Source organism: Parambassis ranga, chromosome 12 (assembly GCF_900634625.1).
Source record: "Parambassis ranga chromosome 12, fParRan2.1, whole genome shotgun sequence".
Classification (NCBI taxonomy): domain Eukaryota; kingdom Metazoa; phylum Chordata; class Actinopteri; family Ambassidae; genus Parambassis; species Parambassis ranga.
The window spans coordinates 10,330,208-10,345,671 of NC_041032.1; the positions used below are offsets into that span (position 1 = coordinate 10,330,208).

The 15,464-nt window shown below is 40.5% G+C and overlaps 1 protein-coding gene across 4 annotated transcripts in view; it reads left to right on the forward strand.

The window, feature by feature from the left end:
- The window catches only part of rgs3a (regulator of G protein signaling 3a), a 103,922-nt gene that overhangs the window by 54,403 nt on the left and 34,055 nt on the right, over positions 1-15,464 (forward strand). For 3 of the 4 annotated variants that reach the window (XM_028417575.1, XM_028417571.1, XM_028417573.1), the window contains one exon: positions 2,914-3,048. In XM_028417575.1, coding sequence (XP_028273376.1) covers positions 2,914-3,048 — 135 coding nt within the window. Of the gene's footprint in view, positions 1-2,913; positions 3,049-12,978; positions 13,127-15,464 lie in introns of those variants that run through there. The other variant, XM_028417572.1, reaches the window with a different exon arrangement.

Here is a 15,464-nt window from a genome sequence, read left to right on the forward strand (position 1 = left end):
CAGCTGGTTCCACAGGACTCCTGCCTAAAAAACATGTGATCTGTGACCAGCTGTCAACACTTTACTGTTGACAGCTGATGTAATGCAATGATGTGTACGGCACTGTCACTGAAAACGACCCCAGATAGATGCTGTGATGCACGGTTAACAGTTCAGCGCACCAGTCTGTAATGATGGCATACAGAATAAACAACAGAAATGGAAATTGATTGCTGAAATTGATAGCTGGAGACAAATAGATCATCGTTAGTGCTGCACAAGCAGAGCATTGTGCATTGTTAAGACGTGATGTCAAAAGGAAGCGGTGCGTTCTGTATTAGTCACAATAACAGTGACACAATGTGCATGATGCCAGTGAGTGGTTTACATTAGAACATGCATCGTGTGCCTCGTATTTACACAGAGAAGACTGTGTAAACACACACACTTCCTCTCTTTGACAGATTAGGGATAAGCCTTCCTGCAGCTCTGAGACTTGTGCCTAACCATGACTCACGGCACCAGCTGCTTGTCTTTTTAATTTTTATATTTGAATCATTATATCCTTCAAATATGTAGCTACAATAGGGATGCACTGTATTTATAGTTCAAACTGGCACTGTGCACACTGTGTAAAGCTGGGTGGTGTGTGTGTGAGTGTGTGTGGATGGATGCAGGTGCGTGTCTGCCTCTGGGACCCTGAACGCAGATGTGCTTTCTCTGATGTGGGACAGAGAGGAGTTGCATGGAAAGACCGGGCCATATGAGGCAATGTTTTGTGTAAACCTGCCGAGGCTTTGCATTGTTTCTTTTGTTTATCCCAAATAACTGTCTGAGACAATGAGAAGACTGGTGCATCACATATTACACAGTTACAGATGCAGTGGGAAATGCTGGCTTTTAATTTCAGGCATGAAAGCTACAGTTTATCCAAAAGAGGTGCAAGCAACAGGGAAGATGCAAAGACAAAGATTTTACTCCTTTTCTTCCTGCCTACCTCTGTTTTGTCAGCTTTACATCCAACAAAGCAACATCCTCTGAATGTTCAAGAATACATGGATACAGGATTATTTCCCTTCACCCCCTGGCTTTTGAATATCTTTTGCTGACCTTTCCTGACATATAGAAAATCCTGCAATGTTACTGGAGAACTCAAAGAATACTCAAAAATAGTAATATGAGTTTCGCACTGAGAGATTTACTATATCAGTTTAGCCAGAGGCTAGTTGCTTATGTGCATTCCAAGTATTTTACCTTTATGTTGCAGCATTATACACTTAGATTCAGTCCAAATGATGGATATCAAAGAACATCGACATTGATTTCTGTCTGCTCTGAAAGAGCCCCTATTTCATCATCTTGTGGTGCAATTAAACACAGTGAGACTCGATATCATAAATGTTTTGCTATCTAACCTGAGTAATTTCTGAGTGATAGCATGACATTCCAAAGCTCCTACAGCCAGGAAACAGGCAAATGAACTAGCATCATGATTCACCACTGACCAGGGTATGTAGCGAACGTCAAGAAAAGCCCTGAGGACTTCACTCTTCTCTAAGGAATTGCACAAAATGGAAAAAATTCTATTTATAGTCTGACTCGTGTCTAAAAATGTAAGGACACAAATTTTTTTTTCCTGACAATGGCAGAGAGAGCACACAAGGTAGATGGAAGTGATCAGACAGGGCAGAAAATGTGTGTGAGCACAATAGGTTCCTTTCACGCACATCAGAAAGATAAGGAGGACTAGTCTTCAACAGTACTGTGTGAGCAAAGGTTGATGAGACAGGTGCTGATGTGCATGGCTCTTAGAGTGCACAAATGTCACAGTGCTTTGGTACCTGGGGGATCCATTCATAATGTTCTTCCATAGGAGAATGTGACTAAGGTAATTATAGATATGAGAAATGTGCTCTGCCATACACACAGCACATTAATAAAGCTTGTGTATGAAGAGGTGAAACAATGAGGCAGGACTGGATGGAGACATCCTGATCATATGAAGGATATAAAATTGATGAGAGAAGAAACATGTTGGTCTGCAGCACCAAACGTTTCACAATAAGGACTATTCCCTCTTTGATTCAACCTAGAAACATCTCCAGACTTGAAGTGCCACTCACTGGCACAAACTGTTCTCACCCTAGATGTATCATACCCCCATTAACCCACCTCTTTTTGTAATAGGATCTGTTTTTTATCAAATGTACATTGCTGGAATCATGGCCAAAAACAAATGGGGCCATTTATTCATTAACGATGGAATCTGGTCATTGCCTAGATCAGACACAGATCAATGATTTTGACCATCTCGGAGAAAGCTGAGGGGTATTTATGTCTTTTGTCAGCTCTTAACCAATTAAGCACTGGCTGTAAAATATTCATTATCACATGTTTTCCCTGGGATACATTGATTTGTACTCTTCTAGGTGTGCCATCTTGACACTGGTTGCCTAATCATCTCATCAGCATATCAAATTCTGCTTGAAGAGGCTGCTGGGCATTATTTAATTTCACTAAAGCCAGCATTTTCCTCGCTGAGGGGGCTGAGTGGCTTCACACTGGGGTTCAGAGGATGCAACGACAACTTTAGATGCTTTAACTGCGTTTGGTTTGAAGTGTGCTGGGCATGGGGACATGCTGTTACATAACAAACTTTGTTTGTCATTATCCCCTCTGAATGGCACCGGCCATACTTTCATCTCAGCTTCACTGCTAGCTCTAAGATCTCAGGTCAAAAAAAAAAGAGTCATCCCTCACAGTATAACCCTCCATTTTGCGATCTTCCCCGTATTGTGCTCTACTACTAAGTATCAAGAGACACTGCTTCTTCTCCGTTTCTCTGACAGTTGATGCCTAATTGCCCGCTCTCTTTTCCTCCACCCCCTTTTGCTCCTCTCTCCTCTCCCCTCTCTCTCTTTTATCTGTCTCTAGAAGTGTGACTGCTTGCTCAGCCTGGAAGCGTATTCAGCAGACCAGAAGCGCCGCGTGTGTCAGTGCCTGAAGGACAACATAGACAAGCAACTCCAGCTTCACAGGAGGGAGCCTCCCATTCCACATTTTGAACAGGTATGACACATGGACACGCATATCTAGGAGCATTTCCAATTTCACATAAGGCCTAAGATGAATCAGTAAACACATGAACACATGGGAATGCATATATTTGTGCATATACCCCCACCACAGATGCCCCGTGAACACCACATGCTTCCATAATTATGATTTACAGTAGCTCCTTGGTTTCTTTGGGGAAGTTGATGGTTGATCTGCTTTAGCTGCTGTCAGCTCAACCTGCCTCTGTTCAGATTGTAAAGGAGGAAGAAACGCAGGTGTTGTTACTGTGCTTTAAAAATAAGGTGTGTATGCATGTGTGTATATTTCTCACCTGTGGTGGAAACAGGAAGTCTGATAAAAACCTTCTCTGCTGTGGTTCTGCTTTGTGTTTTCATTAACCTGTGTGCATGTCCAAGGCTGACCTGTTAGAAAAAGACATTGTGTGGGGCAACAATGGCATTTATTTTGACATATGAGACTAGACATGTATTTTACTGAGTTATTTTAAGAACTTTAATCACATTCTTAGCTTACATAATATTTGTTGCATGTCTTATAAAAACAGTGAAACTTTCTGAAATGAATTTTTAGTGAATGTACCTATTTCTAATTCATCATAAGGAAACACCATAACTGTGCTCAGTGGGCTTCAACTGCCCTGATTACGAGGGCGGCTGATGGAAAGCTTTGACCGAGACTACTGTGGCCCAGTTTGGTCATTGCACGTCCTACCGAGGGAAATCTACTCAGAATTATTTTTTCCTGTTCCTGTCAGGTTCTCTAATTGCTTTTTGGCTGAATTCATGTGAAGATGGAGCATAGAGTATTGGTCTGAAGTAGACCGAATAGAAAGATGTGTGTCCAGAGAAGCATTTGTCGTCCTCTGTGTTTCTGTCAGTAGTATACATTTTTTCTTTATTTAGAGTTGAATCACAAGATTTTTTTAACACCTTTCCTAATTCTTGTTGTTTTGATTCAATATTCTTTTAATTTTTTATGGAGAGCACAGACTGCCCTTTCACTTCATCAGTTTAAAAGGAGTGCAAACCAGTTTAGCTGAAGGGTGATTAAAAGGGGAGAAATAGCCTTTGTGTGTAGATGGCACACCTGTTGTTGTACAGCTTTATTCCACCAGCTCATAAAAGAGAAAAAGAAAGAAGGACAAGCCGACAGTCTTTCATCCCCTCCTCTCTCATGTTTGTGTGTGTGTCTGTGTGTTTGGCCTTTCGGTTGATCTGAAAAGATTTAGGATGAGACCTGATTACCCAAAATATTCTCCCCTGTTTAAACTAGTTTGGAGTGGACTTCATGAACTTTGCCCACACTTTGGCAGATATTACCACTGAGTTTCAAAAAAGAAGTTTTCAAACATATTTTTACCCCTGAAAATGTTTCCTTGCATTCCAAAGAAGCATAGCAACAAAGAAGCATGTTGTGTTATGTCCTTTGATGATTGGTGTCAATTTAGTGCAGCCAGCTGAATTGATAAACACATTACAGTGTTCTATGTGTTCAATAACTAAACATCTTGGCACGCATGCTGAATCATGTCAGTCAATGCCATTTACACAAAGAGTATCGACAAACCAGTATAAACAAACGGGTTGCAGAAACCATCCCATTACTTTCCCAATAAGATGTGCATTTAAATACTTATAAAACAAAGCAATTATATAAATGTGTATATATATATATATATATATGTCAAGGCCCACAAGGAGAAGTGGAGACCTGTTGGTCTCGCTCTCAGTATGGACAGACATTATTTATTTACTATATCATGCTAAAAAGCCATAAGGGATGCATGATATTTTCATATATAAACAGCATTGTCTATCATTCTGATGATGCCGTCTCTGACATCTCCTGCCCAGTGGAATTCTCTCAGTTCTTTGTACAGTTATTTGAACCTTTTTTTTATTGTGTTATTAAATGGAAATCTGAAAGCTGTCCTGAAGGCAGGGGGGATACACACTTAATCATAACATCTTACCATCTAGACAAATTAGTTCACTTTTGATTGCATTTCTCCAGAGCCCCTTAGAGGCAAATAGTTTGTATTCAGTCCCCTCCAAATGTATTTAATTACATGCAGATTAGCTTTGTCAAGTGTGGGAGACAGGAGGGGAAAGTCGTGGTATCCTCACAGTTGCACGTGGCAAAAGAAACGTAACTTAACGATGGCAGAAGAAGCGAGGACACTTTTCTGGGTCATTCACAAAGTTCCGAGCTTCCATTGCTTGTAAACCTTGTTTCCATGAGTGAATCCTCCTTTAGTGGTACATAGATTACTCCATCTCTGCTTTATTGGTGAGTATGAAATGAATAGACTATATAGATGATGCACAGTGTATATTCCTGCCACTAAGCGGCTCTAGAAAATTGCTCAGTGATTTACTCATTTCCCCTGTGTCAGAAACTGTATTTCTCTTCTCTCGCACAAAGTGGAGTAAATCCACTCTTAGCTGAAGCATGCACCTTTCTTTAGAACTGTACGTTCAGGTGTGCAGAGACAGCGGAATCCATTCCAAAGGGAAAATAAAACACACACACAGAAGCCACATCCTTTCTAACCAACACCATGCAGTGCTTTTCATTCATGTTTCTCCAGTAAAAGGGTTTATTTCGTCACAGTGTTGATGTCAGCAGCTGCCCTACTTCCAGCAGTCTCTAAACACTTAGAAATGTGCTTTGGACTTGATGAGGCCCTTTTTTCCCCGGACTTTCGCTAATCTTCTACAGTATTAGCGTCGGACATGCTGAGCACTTGCTTCTGTTTTGTTCTGAGCTGTTATTATAGCTGCCTATATTATTATTTATTGTCTGTATTTGTGATGCCTGCCTGTTTTTTGATTGCTTCTCTCTGTCATCCTGGTGTCACACAGTCCAACATGAAGCTGTGGTCCATACTGAAGGTGTTCAAAAGATGTTAGATTGTCTTGGAGATGGGTGACAGGATTTTATAGAGCAGATGATTAACCTTTAGGTGTTACAATAGAGAATGAAGACTGAGACCGACCATCAAAACTCAAAGCACAGCAGTCAGTCAGATTTTCTCTTAATTGTTCAATCTGCTGAATTTTAACATATTTTTATTAATCTTTTTTTGCAAAGCATGTCTGTGAGGGGGTGGAATAAATAGCCACTGATTAAGGGTGGGTTCTTTATCAGTGATCCATAAGACAAGGACACATTTCTGGGCACAGTGCAGAAAAATGTGCAAGAGGTCTATATTGCAAAAGTCAGCAGGTAACTCACCCCGTAAGGATCCTGACAGTAAGCAGTACATAAACATATTTGTCTTTGTTTTCATGCATGTAAATACACATTTACCCGCATGCTGTGCCATTAAAAGCCTCTGAGCTGCTTCACTGGAAAGCGTCCGGTACTTTCTTGTCTGGGCAGCATTAACCACCAAGCTGCTCGGGAAAAATAAATTTACACAGCTGCGCACACACAAACTCGAATGGGAATTTAAACAGGACTGGCCATTTTCAAAATGACAACTGCAGTCACATTACATGAGCAATGTTGGCACTCCGTTGAGTCAGAAAGGAAAGCAAACTCTCTGCAGAATAAATTTTCTACACGGGCTGACATGAAAAGTGAAAAAGATGGCTGCTGCTAATGAACTGTGTGTCTGTGTGGTTTGGAGGCAGCTTGTTCTCCTCATTCACTGTCTCATTTCACATTTATGAGAATCTGTTTTAGCTTCTATAATCCAGCGCCTCCTTCCATGTCGGTCAAACATGTATGCACTCAGTCAGAGCAACATGAAGTTCAGGGGACAGGGTGTAATTTAGCAGCTATTGAGCAGTGTATCTCACCACTGGGGCACACACACAAATAACAAACCAAAAATAAGCTGATTGCTCCACTTCAGTTTTATATTTGTTACAGATATATTTGTTTCCTGTTGCTGTACCAGTTTTTTTTTTTTTCATAAAAGAGAACCGCACTGACAGCACCTACTCGTCAGGCACTACCCTGACATATTTCTCAATAAAGCAGTTATATCATGTGAAACATTCCATACAGTGCCAAATTATAGCCATGCTACAAGGGTTATAAAAGTCTCTCTGCATATTTAAAATGAGACATATCAGTTTTCAGACGCTGTTCACAGGTATTATAAAAATCTACAATTATGTTGTGGTACTTAACCATTGAATTAGTACTTTTACTGCGTGGCTTTAAACAAAAGTGAGTCCTACTTCAGCAGTGCTGCAGCCTTGGGTCATGCTGGCATCCTCATCAATGGTGACCACTGAGCTCCTTCATAATGATAAGGAGTTAGAAGGATCTTGTGAATAGACGACTTCAAATCTTCACGCTTAGATGCTGTTTTGCACAAGTTTTATTTATTCATGACATGAAAGTAAAGAGATGAAAGTCCTGATTTTCTCTGGTAGAACTCAGGTGATGGACAGTAGTCTGAGCACCCAGGATGGGTTTTCTAGCTTGGAGAGTTGGTTTGAGCAGAAGAAGACATTGTCGCCGACAGTGACTGATGCAGGACAAAGCTAACAAGCAGCTGTGTGTTTTTTTGACAGGTTATTTTCACTGGCTGTCCAGTGAGGATAGGAGTAAACCCTGAGAAGTGGCTGTGCACCTGTCAGCTCGGTGGGGAATTAAAAACACATTAAAGACCCCCTCCAAAGAAAATCAAACCTTGTTAGCATGTCCATGTGGTGGGTTTATGTACTAGAAGCTGACACATCATGAGTGGAAGAAGACGGCGGAACATTACCACTTTGGAGTTACAAAAACCACACGTACATACATAATATATGTCAGTGATCGTATCCTGTCAGCTTGTGGGATGTGCTGGAGTGTCCCCAGAGCCCTGTGTGACATTTAAACACTTGTTCTTAGCAGCACATCTTGGTATTCATCTTTACAAGGTAGCTAATGTGTCAGGGGTGACAGGCATTATTAGCGGTTTCATTACATTTTTACGTCATGCACATAAATTTAAGGAAGTTCAGCCAGATCAGAATGGTTAAACCTCTAATTATAGAGTAAGATAGGATAAACATCTGTAACGGCACATGTTCATGTGATTAACATTTCTCTTGCTCTTGTTGTTTCTCTGCGGCAGGAGCAGTCTTTTCCCCTTCATTGTGTCTAATTAGACATGGATGAATTCCATTTGTCTTCTCTTCGCTTGTCGCTTTTCTTCACACACGCACGTGCTCAGATGCAGACAAAAGCACATTGCATGCTGTCTCTGGCATGTGTTGTCTTTAGCCATCATTCCAATGGTGCAGATGTGAGAAACATTTCTGAATCATAGTAAGTCTAAAGGACTATAGGCTGATTCTGCGACGGAGCACTTTACAGGGTGGTGATGGAGGCTGACATTCATACCTCGTTGGGAGTCACAGTAAGTCTGTGGTGGAATTTGAGATGTATTTTTTGCATACACCTTTATTTACTTTTATATAAAATGTAGCAGAATTCCTCCCTCTTAACTTCGATCTTGCCTTTGAAAAGAGCTGACACTGTGAAAAAACATCTTCCTCTCAGTGTTACTGCAACTGAGGTTTTGCTGTCCTAGAACATCCAAAACAACAGTCTGATGGCTATCCCAGACTTCCCTTTACATTCTTTAGTAAACTTTGAAATGCACTGAGAAAAGTATGTCTTTATATGGTGTATGTTCCTCTGCCTGCTGGAAATTCACATGGAGCCTGTATTAGGCAATGATTAACTTTAAAAGTTCAAAGGGTCTAAATGTAAGGTGATTATAATTAATTATTATTACCAGCAGAACAAGCATTAGTTTCATTTTCCTTTAGAATCTGCCATATAGACAATTTCTTTCATTTCTTTAGAGTCTTTCAGGTGAAATCAGGCTGTTTTTGTGGAGGCAACAATACAGATAGTAAATTCATTCAGATTCTCCTCTTACACTTTTTTTTCTCTCTTAATTTTTTCCTCCCTCATCTTTGCTTTGAGTTCTTATCTTTTCACATTTTATTGCAGCCATCGATTGCATATCTGCCCTCTCTCACCTTCACTCCATATCTGTCTATCTGTTTCACTATCTTAGTTCCCAGTCTATCAGTCTCACACACACACACATATGGCTCAGTAATGTTAATCATTGTAGATTAATTCCCTCTGCCTTGTTTAAAAATGAATGATTTTCCTTTGATGGAGTGGTGTTTGGCTTTATTTTAGCTCACCTTTAACTATTCATAACTGTGTTATATAATGGAAATGCATCAGCACAGAGGGAAGTATAGATAAGAGCCCTGTGGGTTCTGTCCTAAGAAGGTAGTGCTGAGCATGAAATCCATTCGCTGTTTTAATTATGCACATTCTTTACCCTGAAAAATGACGTTTGCTCCACTGAGTGTGTAATGGGCCTCAGATAATAGTTTAATTTGCAAATTACGATGCTCTTTCTGACATAAGGACATATTTGACAACAGCAGTGATATTGAGAACTTTAAACATCCTGCCTCTAAATAAGAGGAGGGAGCCAAGAAATGAGCAAAGTGCCAGGTAAACATCCAAACAGTGAGGTCGATCTACTATTAAAAATGTCCCTCATTACTTTATGCATCATCTGGATCTGTTTTCCTGAAGAAGACCTTCAGCCTGAGACGCTGAGTGAGACAGCCGTCTGTGCAGTGTAACTGCCAGTGTTTAAAATAGCTGTTTGTGAAGACCATTATATATTAGCACATGATGTGATTAGATAAGGCCTGATGAATTGTTTACATGCCTCCCTTCATGTCTGATGCAGACACATGGTCTCACTGTAACACACCAGGTTGCTGTGTGTGTGTGTCTTATTAGGTGTGAAAGACATGGCCCTTAACATCCTGCTGTTTGATATATTTTGATTCAGTGCTTTGATTTGCAGCGGAGCAACTTCTAAAAATAGCATATAGAGGAAGAGAGAGAGAGAGAGGGAGAGAGAGAGGATAGAGGACCTAGGCTGCCGTGGTCTCCAGCCAGTTAGTTGTATTTTATCTTTTCATAGCCATCACCTCCTCTATGTTTTCAATGCATCCCATTTTACTATTTCTGCTTCCACTCTCACACCTCTGCTTCTCCCTGAAATCCATCTGTCTTCCTTTTTTCACCCCCTCCTTCACCAAATCCCTTTTTAACTCCCCCCTCCTATCCTCTCTCCCCACCTTCCCTACTCACTGTCTTTCGCATACACGTTGACATGCACGTTATTACTGAGCTGGGACTGCAGCAACAACACAGGAGAAAGCAAGAAAGAGAACAAGCAGGAGGGGAAAAGAAGCACTGACACATCCAAAAAACGGACAGGGGGGAATTAAAATCTCATATGGTCACACCGGATTAGGAGTCTGTATCTGTTTGTGCTGCACTGTGTGTGCATGAACTGTGCCGTACACTGGGACACATACAAGTAAGACCCTCCTACAAAAAAAGAGACTGCACACTACCCGTCCAGATGCCGGTGTCTAAGGTAATGCATGTTATCTTGTTTTTCAATGAGGTCTTAGTGTCTGAGCGTATATGGGCTTTTGACTGGACTGACCACATGTGTGTGTAAATAAATCTGCTGCAGATAGAACTGTCCTGCAAATGCTGTCTGAGGTGAAACCAGGGATTTTGTTGTGCAGTAAATCTTTCATCTGAGATTACTTTGGGGAGATTTGTGGTATTTTCTGATTAGTTAAAAGAAGAAGCACAGATTGTTGTCTTATAGATGTTAAAGTTTGTTTTTTTTTGAAGTGTGAAAAGCAGAGGTGGCTGAGAGAAACTGAGAATGACAACAGACACATGATTTGTTGATCCCTGTTAGTACAAGTACAGTTTGTATGTCACCAACATGGCTGCCACCTTGGCATGTGTTATTGTTTAAGAGTCTATGGTGTCTACAGAGGATTATAATCCTCACATTTGTCAGTTGAGTGTAAATCTGGAAAAGGACAGTCTCTACAAAGCTTCACACACACAAGTTTTAGGTGTGTGTAGTGTTTTGATACCTTCTTGGTTTTATTCTTAAACCATTTTATGACAAACTGTAACTTTCTTTGTGTGACAGTCATCATGGTACAAATGAAACAGTGTGTGTCCAAACAACCTCCCATGGGGAGGATGGGACTTCTTACTGTCTCTTCTGAATATTTGCCTCTTAAAAAAAAAAGCTTTTGACAGTGATTGATAGTTGTTGACCGGAGCGGTCGTGTGTCAGACAGCAGGTGTCAAATGTTCCTTGTCGCTGAGCAGATTAAAAAAAAAACCTTTCTCCTGAGAGGCTTTGAAAGGCTCTTGAGATAACGGTGACGGAAAGATGAGGGAATAGAGAAAGAGAGTGAGGTACGACGGAGAGAGTGTGAATGAGTGGGAAAGGCAGAAAGAGTATCATGTGGTTTAATATGCTACAACCTCCCTGTCCAAAAGACACAGTCAGAGCATCTTGTACCTGGCTGTGCTACAAGGAATCAAGTATTAAAATCTGTGGAGTAGCCAAAGTTGTCCTTAAACGTTCAGTTACTGTCAGTCAACCAAGCATTTTCTTTTATAATCTATGACTTTCGAAACACGTAATCTAAGTTCTAGTACAGTCCATCAGCCCTTAATTTTGCAGATTTATTACATTTTATTGGTTAAATATGTGTAGTTGTCATAACTTTTATAAATATACTTTTACAAATACATAAACAAACAACATCTCATTCTTTAAACTGGAGTTAGACATGGCCTAGTTAAAAGGTCCGTGGCTGACATGAAATCCCTTCTTATATTCCTTGACCTCAGTGAGGCTTTATTGAATAGAAGAAGAGCGTTCATGTCATCCAGGTCGAGGATATTCTGCCAGGCTATCTCTGCATGGCAATTACAGAGCACACACATATCTTAAAATAGCCATTCAGCACATGTTCGCAGTAACCCCAGACAACAACATTAAAAAAATCTATTATGTCTGATTGAGGATTCAATTCCTTGAAAATGAAATACACACAAAGGAGTGTGTTGGATGTGTGGCATTGTGTATGTTGATGTTAGGTAGGATTTACTCAGAGGGGGGTGCTGTGGTGTCTCCTCGGATCTTGTTGACTTCATAGTATCTACCATCAGAAACCTGCAGTGCTTAAAACGAACACTAGAGGGCCACCTCCCATCCTGTCTCTCTTACTGTCCCATCTTGTGGTGCAGAGTGGTATTACATGGTGGTATATTTTTAAAAATATATTTAATACAAAGACATCTCTTTCATTTTGCCAGAAAATAAATGAAATTATTACAACTGATAGCTCATTTGTGTTATCAGCTAACCTCGTTAAGCTGCTTAATTGGGTCAGCTCAATAGCTATTGTCTGACTAGTGATTGTTTGAACTTTAATGTTTCCTTTAAAAAGTTTTTAAAATATAATCTTGTTTCCTGTTTCATATGTGGCGACTCAGTAGCTGCATTGTGTGCTGTCAGATATATGTATGTGTTTTTTTCAGTACATTATAGTATTTATGTTTGCAGTGATCATGTGTCCATTGTGTTCTTTGAGCATCGTGTGGGACCTGCTGGTATAGAGCCTTAATGTTTTCACAATGAAATGGAGGGCGGGGGGTGTCACAGAGGCACAAATGGACACAATATATGTACACATATGTCAGACAATATTTGTGGACACACACACATCTGCAATCATGGGGGTCATTATGGCAGTATGTTTGGTGGACATGCACACAGCACATGCTTCTCTCTGAGCTCTCACTGCTCATTTGTCTCTTCTCATTATCTCCTCCCTCTCTCTCTTTCATTCGCTCTCCCTCTTTCCTTCTCACTTGTTTGTGCAGCTTGGGAGCCTACCTTCTCAGCCTCTTGGGCATTTTCTCTCTCTTTCTCTCTCTCTCTCTCTCTCTCTCTCTCCCTCCCTTTCTCTCTCTCTCTCTCGCTCTCTCTCGTTCCGTATCTGCACAGTTCAGCTGGCCTAGCCCACACTGACAGAATCACACACACCAGCCCAGCTATCTAGCCACAAACACTCACACACCAGTTTGACAGAGGAAGTAGGCCACTTTAATGGGGATGTGTGGAGTGCCTGTATCAGCCTTTAGTGGATTATAACCTGGAACTGCTTCCTCTTGCCAGGTAGGATTTATGTACCATCACTTTTTTTGTGAGTAATCAACAAAGAGGTTTTATGCAAATGGCTTTAATGGTGCTTTTCTTTGGCTCAGGAGGAAAGATTGCTGTGTTTATGCAGTTATGTTGATATTTTTGTGCTGCTGAGGGATGAGGAGTGGTGTCTTCGTATGGGGAGAGGATGGAAAGAACCCTGAGAGATGAGAGGAAAGATAGGAGAAAGCAATAAAGGCATATTATCACTGGGCATCTTTATGACAGGCTCATATAAAGAGTTGTGTGTCAGTGCTGTGTGTGATTCAATTCATTTAACTTTTTTGTTTGCTTCTCATTTTCTTTTTTACTCTGTGTTTATTCTTCTTCTTCTCATGGCTTTAATCACTGTCTTTAATATGATTGTACCTTTAATATTACCCCCCTCTTACTAAACCAGTTGTTTATGAATCAGACTACATCCTCCCTCATTTGCTGGTGTTATTTTAGTAGTTTCTGCTCTGGCTGTGTGCCACTGATGTGATTTAGCCATCCACATGGCTGGGGATGTGTTGGGTTGAGAAAGAGGGTGGAACGGTAGTAAGATAGCCATTAAGAAGATACACTCTAAACAATGTTAAAGCCAAGCTGAAAGTGATAGAGATACAAGAAGAGAGAGAGCAAACCGAGGGACCAGAGGGGAAAAAAAACAACAGGAAGCACACTGGGGAAAATTGCAGAAGTGAAAAGAACACCAGAGAGAAATTAGATGCAGGGCGTGGAGTTTGTGTTGGTGCCTGTTGATACACCGGGGGATGATTGATGTGGCGTGGTGAGGTCTGAGTATGCATTTGAAGGAAATTTGCAGCGCTGTAAATCTAGAAATTTTCAAGATCTCTCCTCTCCTCTCCTCATTTTTCTTCTTGTCCTTGATCAATAGCAGACAGTGTCAATGGCCCATCCCTGTGTTCTGTACACTTGTAAATACATGTACATGCACAGACACACACACACACACACAAGGTGAACGTGATTTATCAGCTGGCATTACAGCCCCAGCACAACAAATGAGCTGTTTGTTATAACCTGAAAAACAGTGTCACACACATTACAACCCCCTGTTTGTCACACACAAAATGAACAACACAAAAAATGATGCACTTACACACACACAAACACACACAGCCTTGTTTGCATCACTTCAGAGGATTTCACATTGACTAACATTTCCTCGAAACCTACCCTTATGCTGACCTTATCCAAAACACAATCTCCATATTATCAATTAATCTGTTGATAATTTATCAATTATCTGAACCCTCAATGTGACTGTACAGATTTAGATTCTCACACCATGATTAATACAAGTACACACACACACAGAGACACACGTACATCTCTCTCCCTTGTTCTGTGAAGGCCCTTTCCAGTCTTTCTCAGTGGTCACATTGTCTTCAGCTGCCTGGCGTCATGGGGCAAGTTACGTCAATGACATTTTCTCTATGAACCCTTCTATCAATAATGCCTTTACAAATAAAAGGGGAAAAAAAGAAAGAAAGAAACGTCTCTCTCTCTCTCTCTCTCTCTGCCCTCCCTGGCTGTCATGGACTGAACCTAGTGTCTGTGATTCTTCCTTTTGGCTCATGGCAGTGAGCCCTGCTTTTCTAAAATGAATGTGACTGCAATAAAATGACAAGGGTTGTGTTTGCCAGGTTTGTTTTTCATTGGTAAAATATACAGTCATTAAGTTTGGCAGCCAAAAAAAAAAGAAGAAAATTTAATAATTTGCCTCTCTGTTAGACACAACAGATGAGAACAACTGCAAAATAGAACAACAAGCCTTCTGTTTAAATACTTTGAGCGTCCAACTTTTTAATGTAAGAACTTGTGGCAATTTTGATAATATTAGACCGTTGCTCGGTCATGGCCTAGAGAGAACATTACACTATATTCTGTGAGTGGAGTGGTGAAATCCCTTATACTGGATCACCTTTGCGTCTTATGTGCCTTCAGCACTGCACTGTTTTGGTATAATATTTCCTTCAAATATTACAAAAGATCTTTAAATATTGCATCTTGTGCCACACACATAATGAAATGGATACCTTCCTTCCTTCCTCACCACATAAGAGGAGAGCCTTCTTACCAAAGCCTAAATATACTAAAACCTGCATGGTCACATAAAGCCATTTTACTGGCTCTCTCTGAAATATTAATCAGAATGGATTTTATGATAATAAATAGCACAAAAATTTAACTCGCAGTCAAGCATTCATGTGAGTTATTGAGCCACTGTTTTTATTATGCTTTCCTGCTTCATTAAGTGTTGCTGATGTGCACAGTATTTCTGCAGTCCTACAATACAGTCACC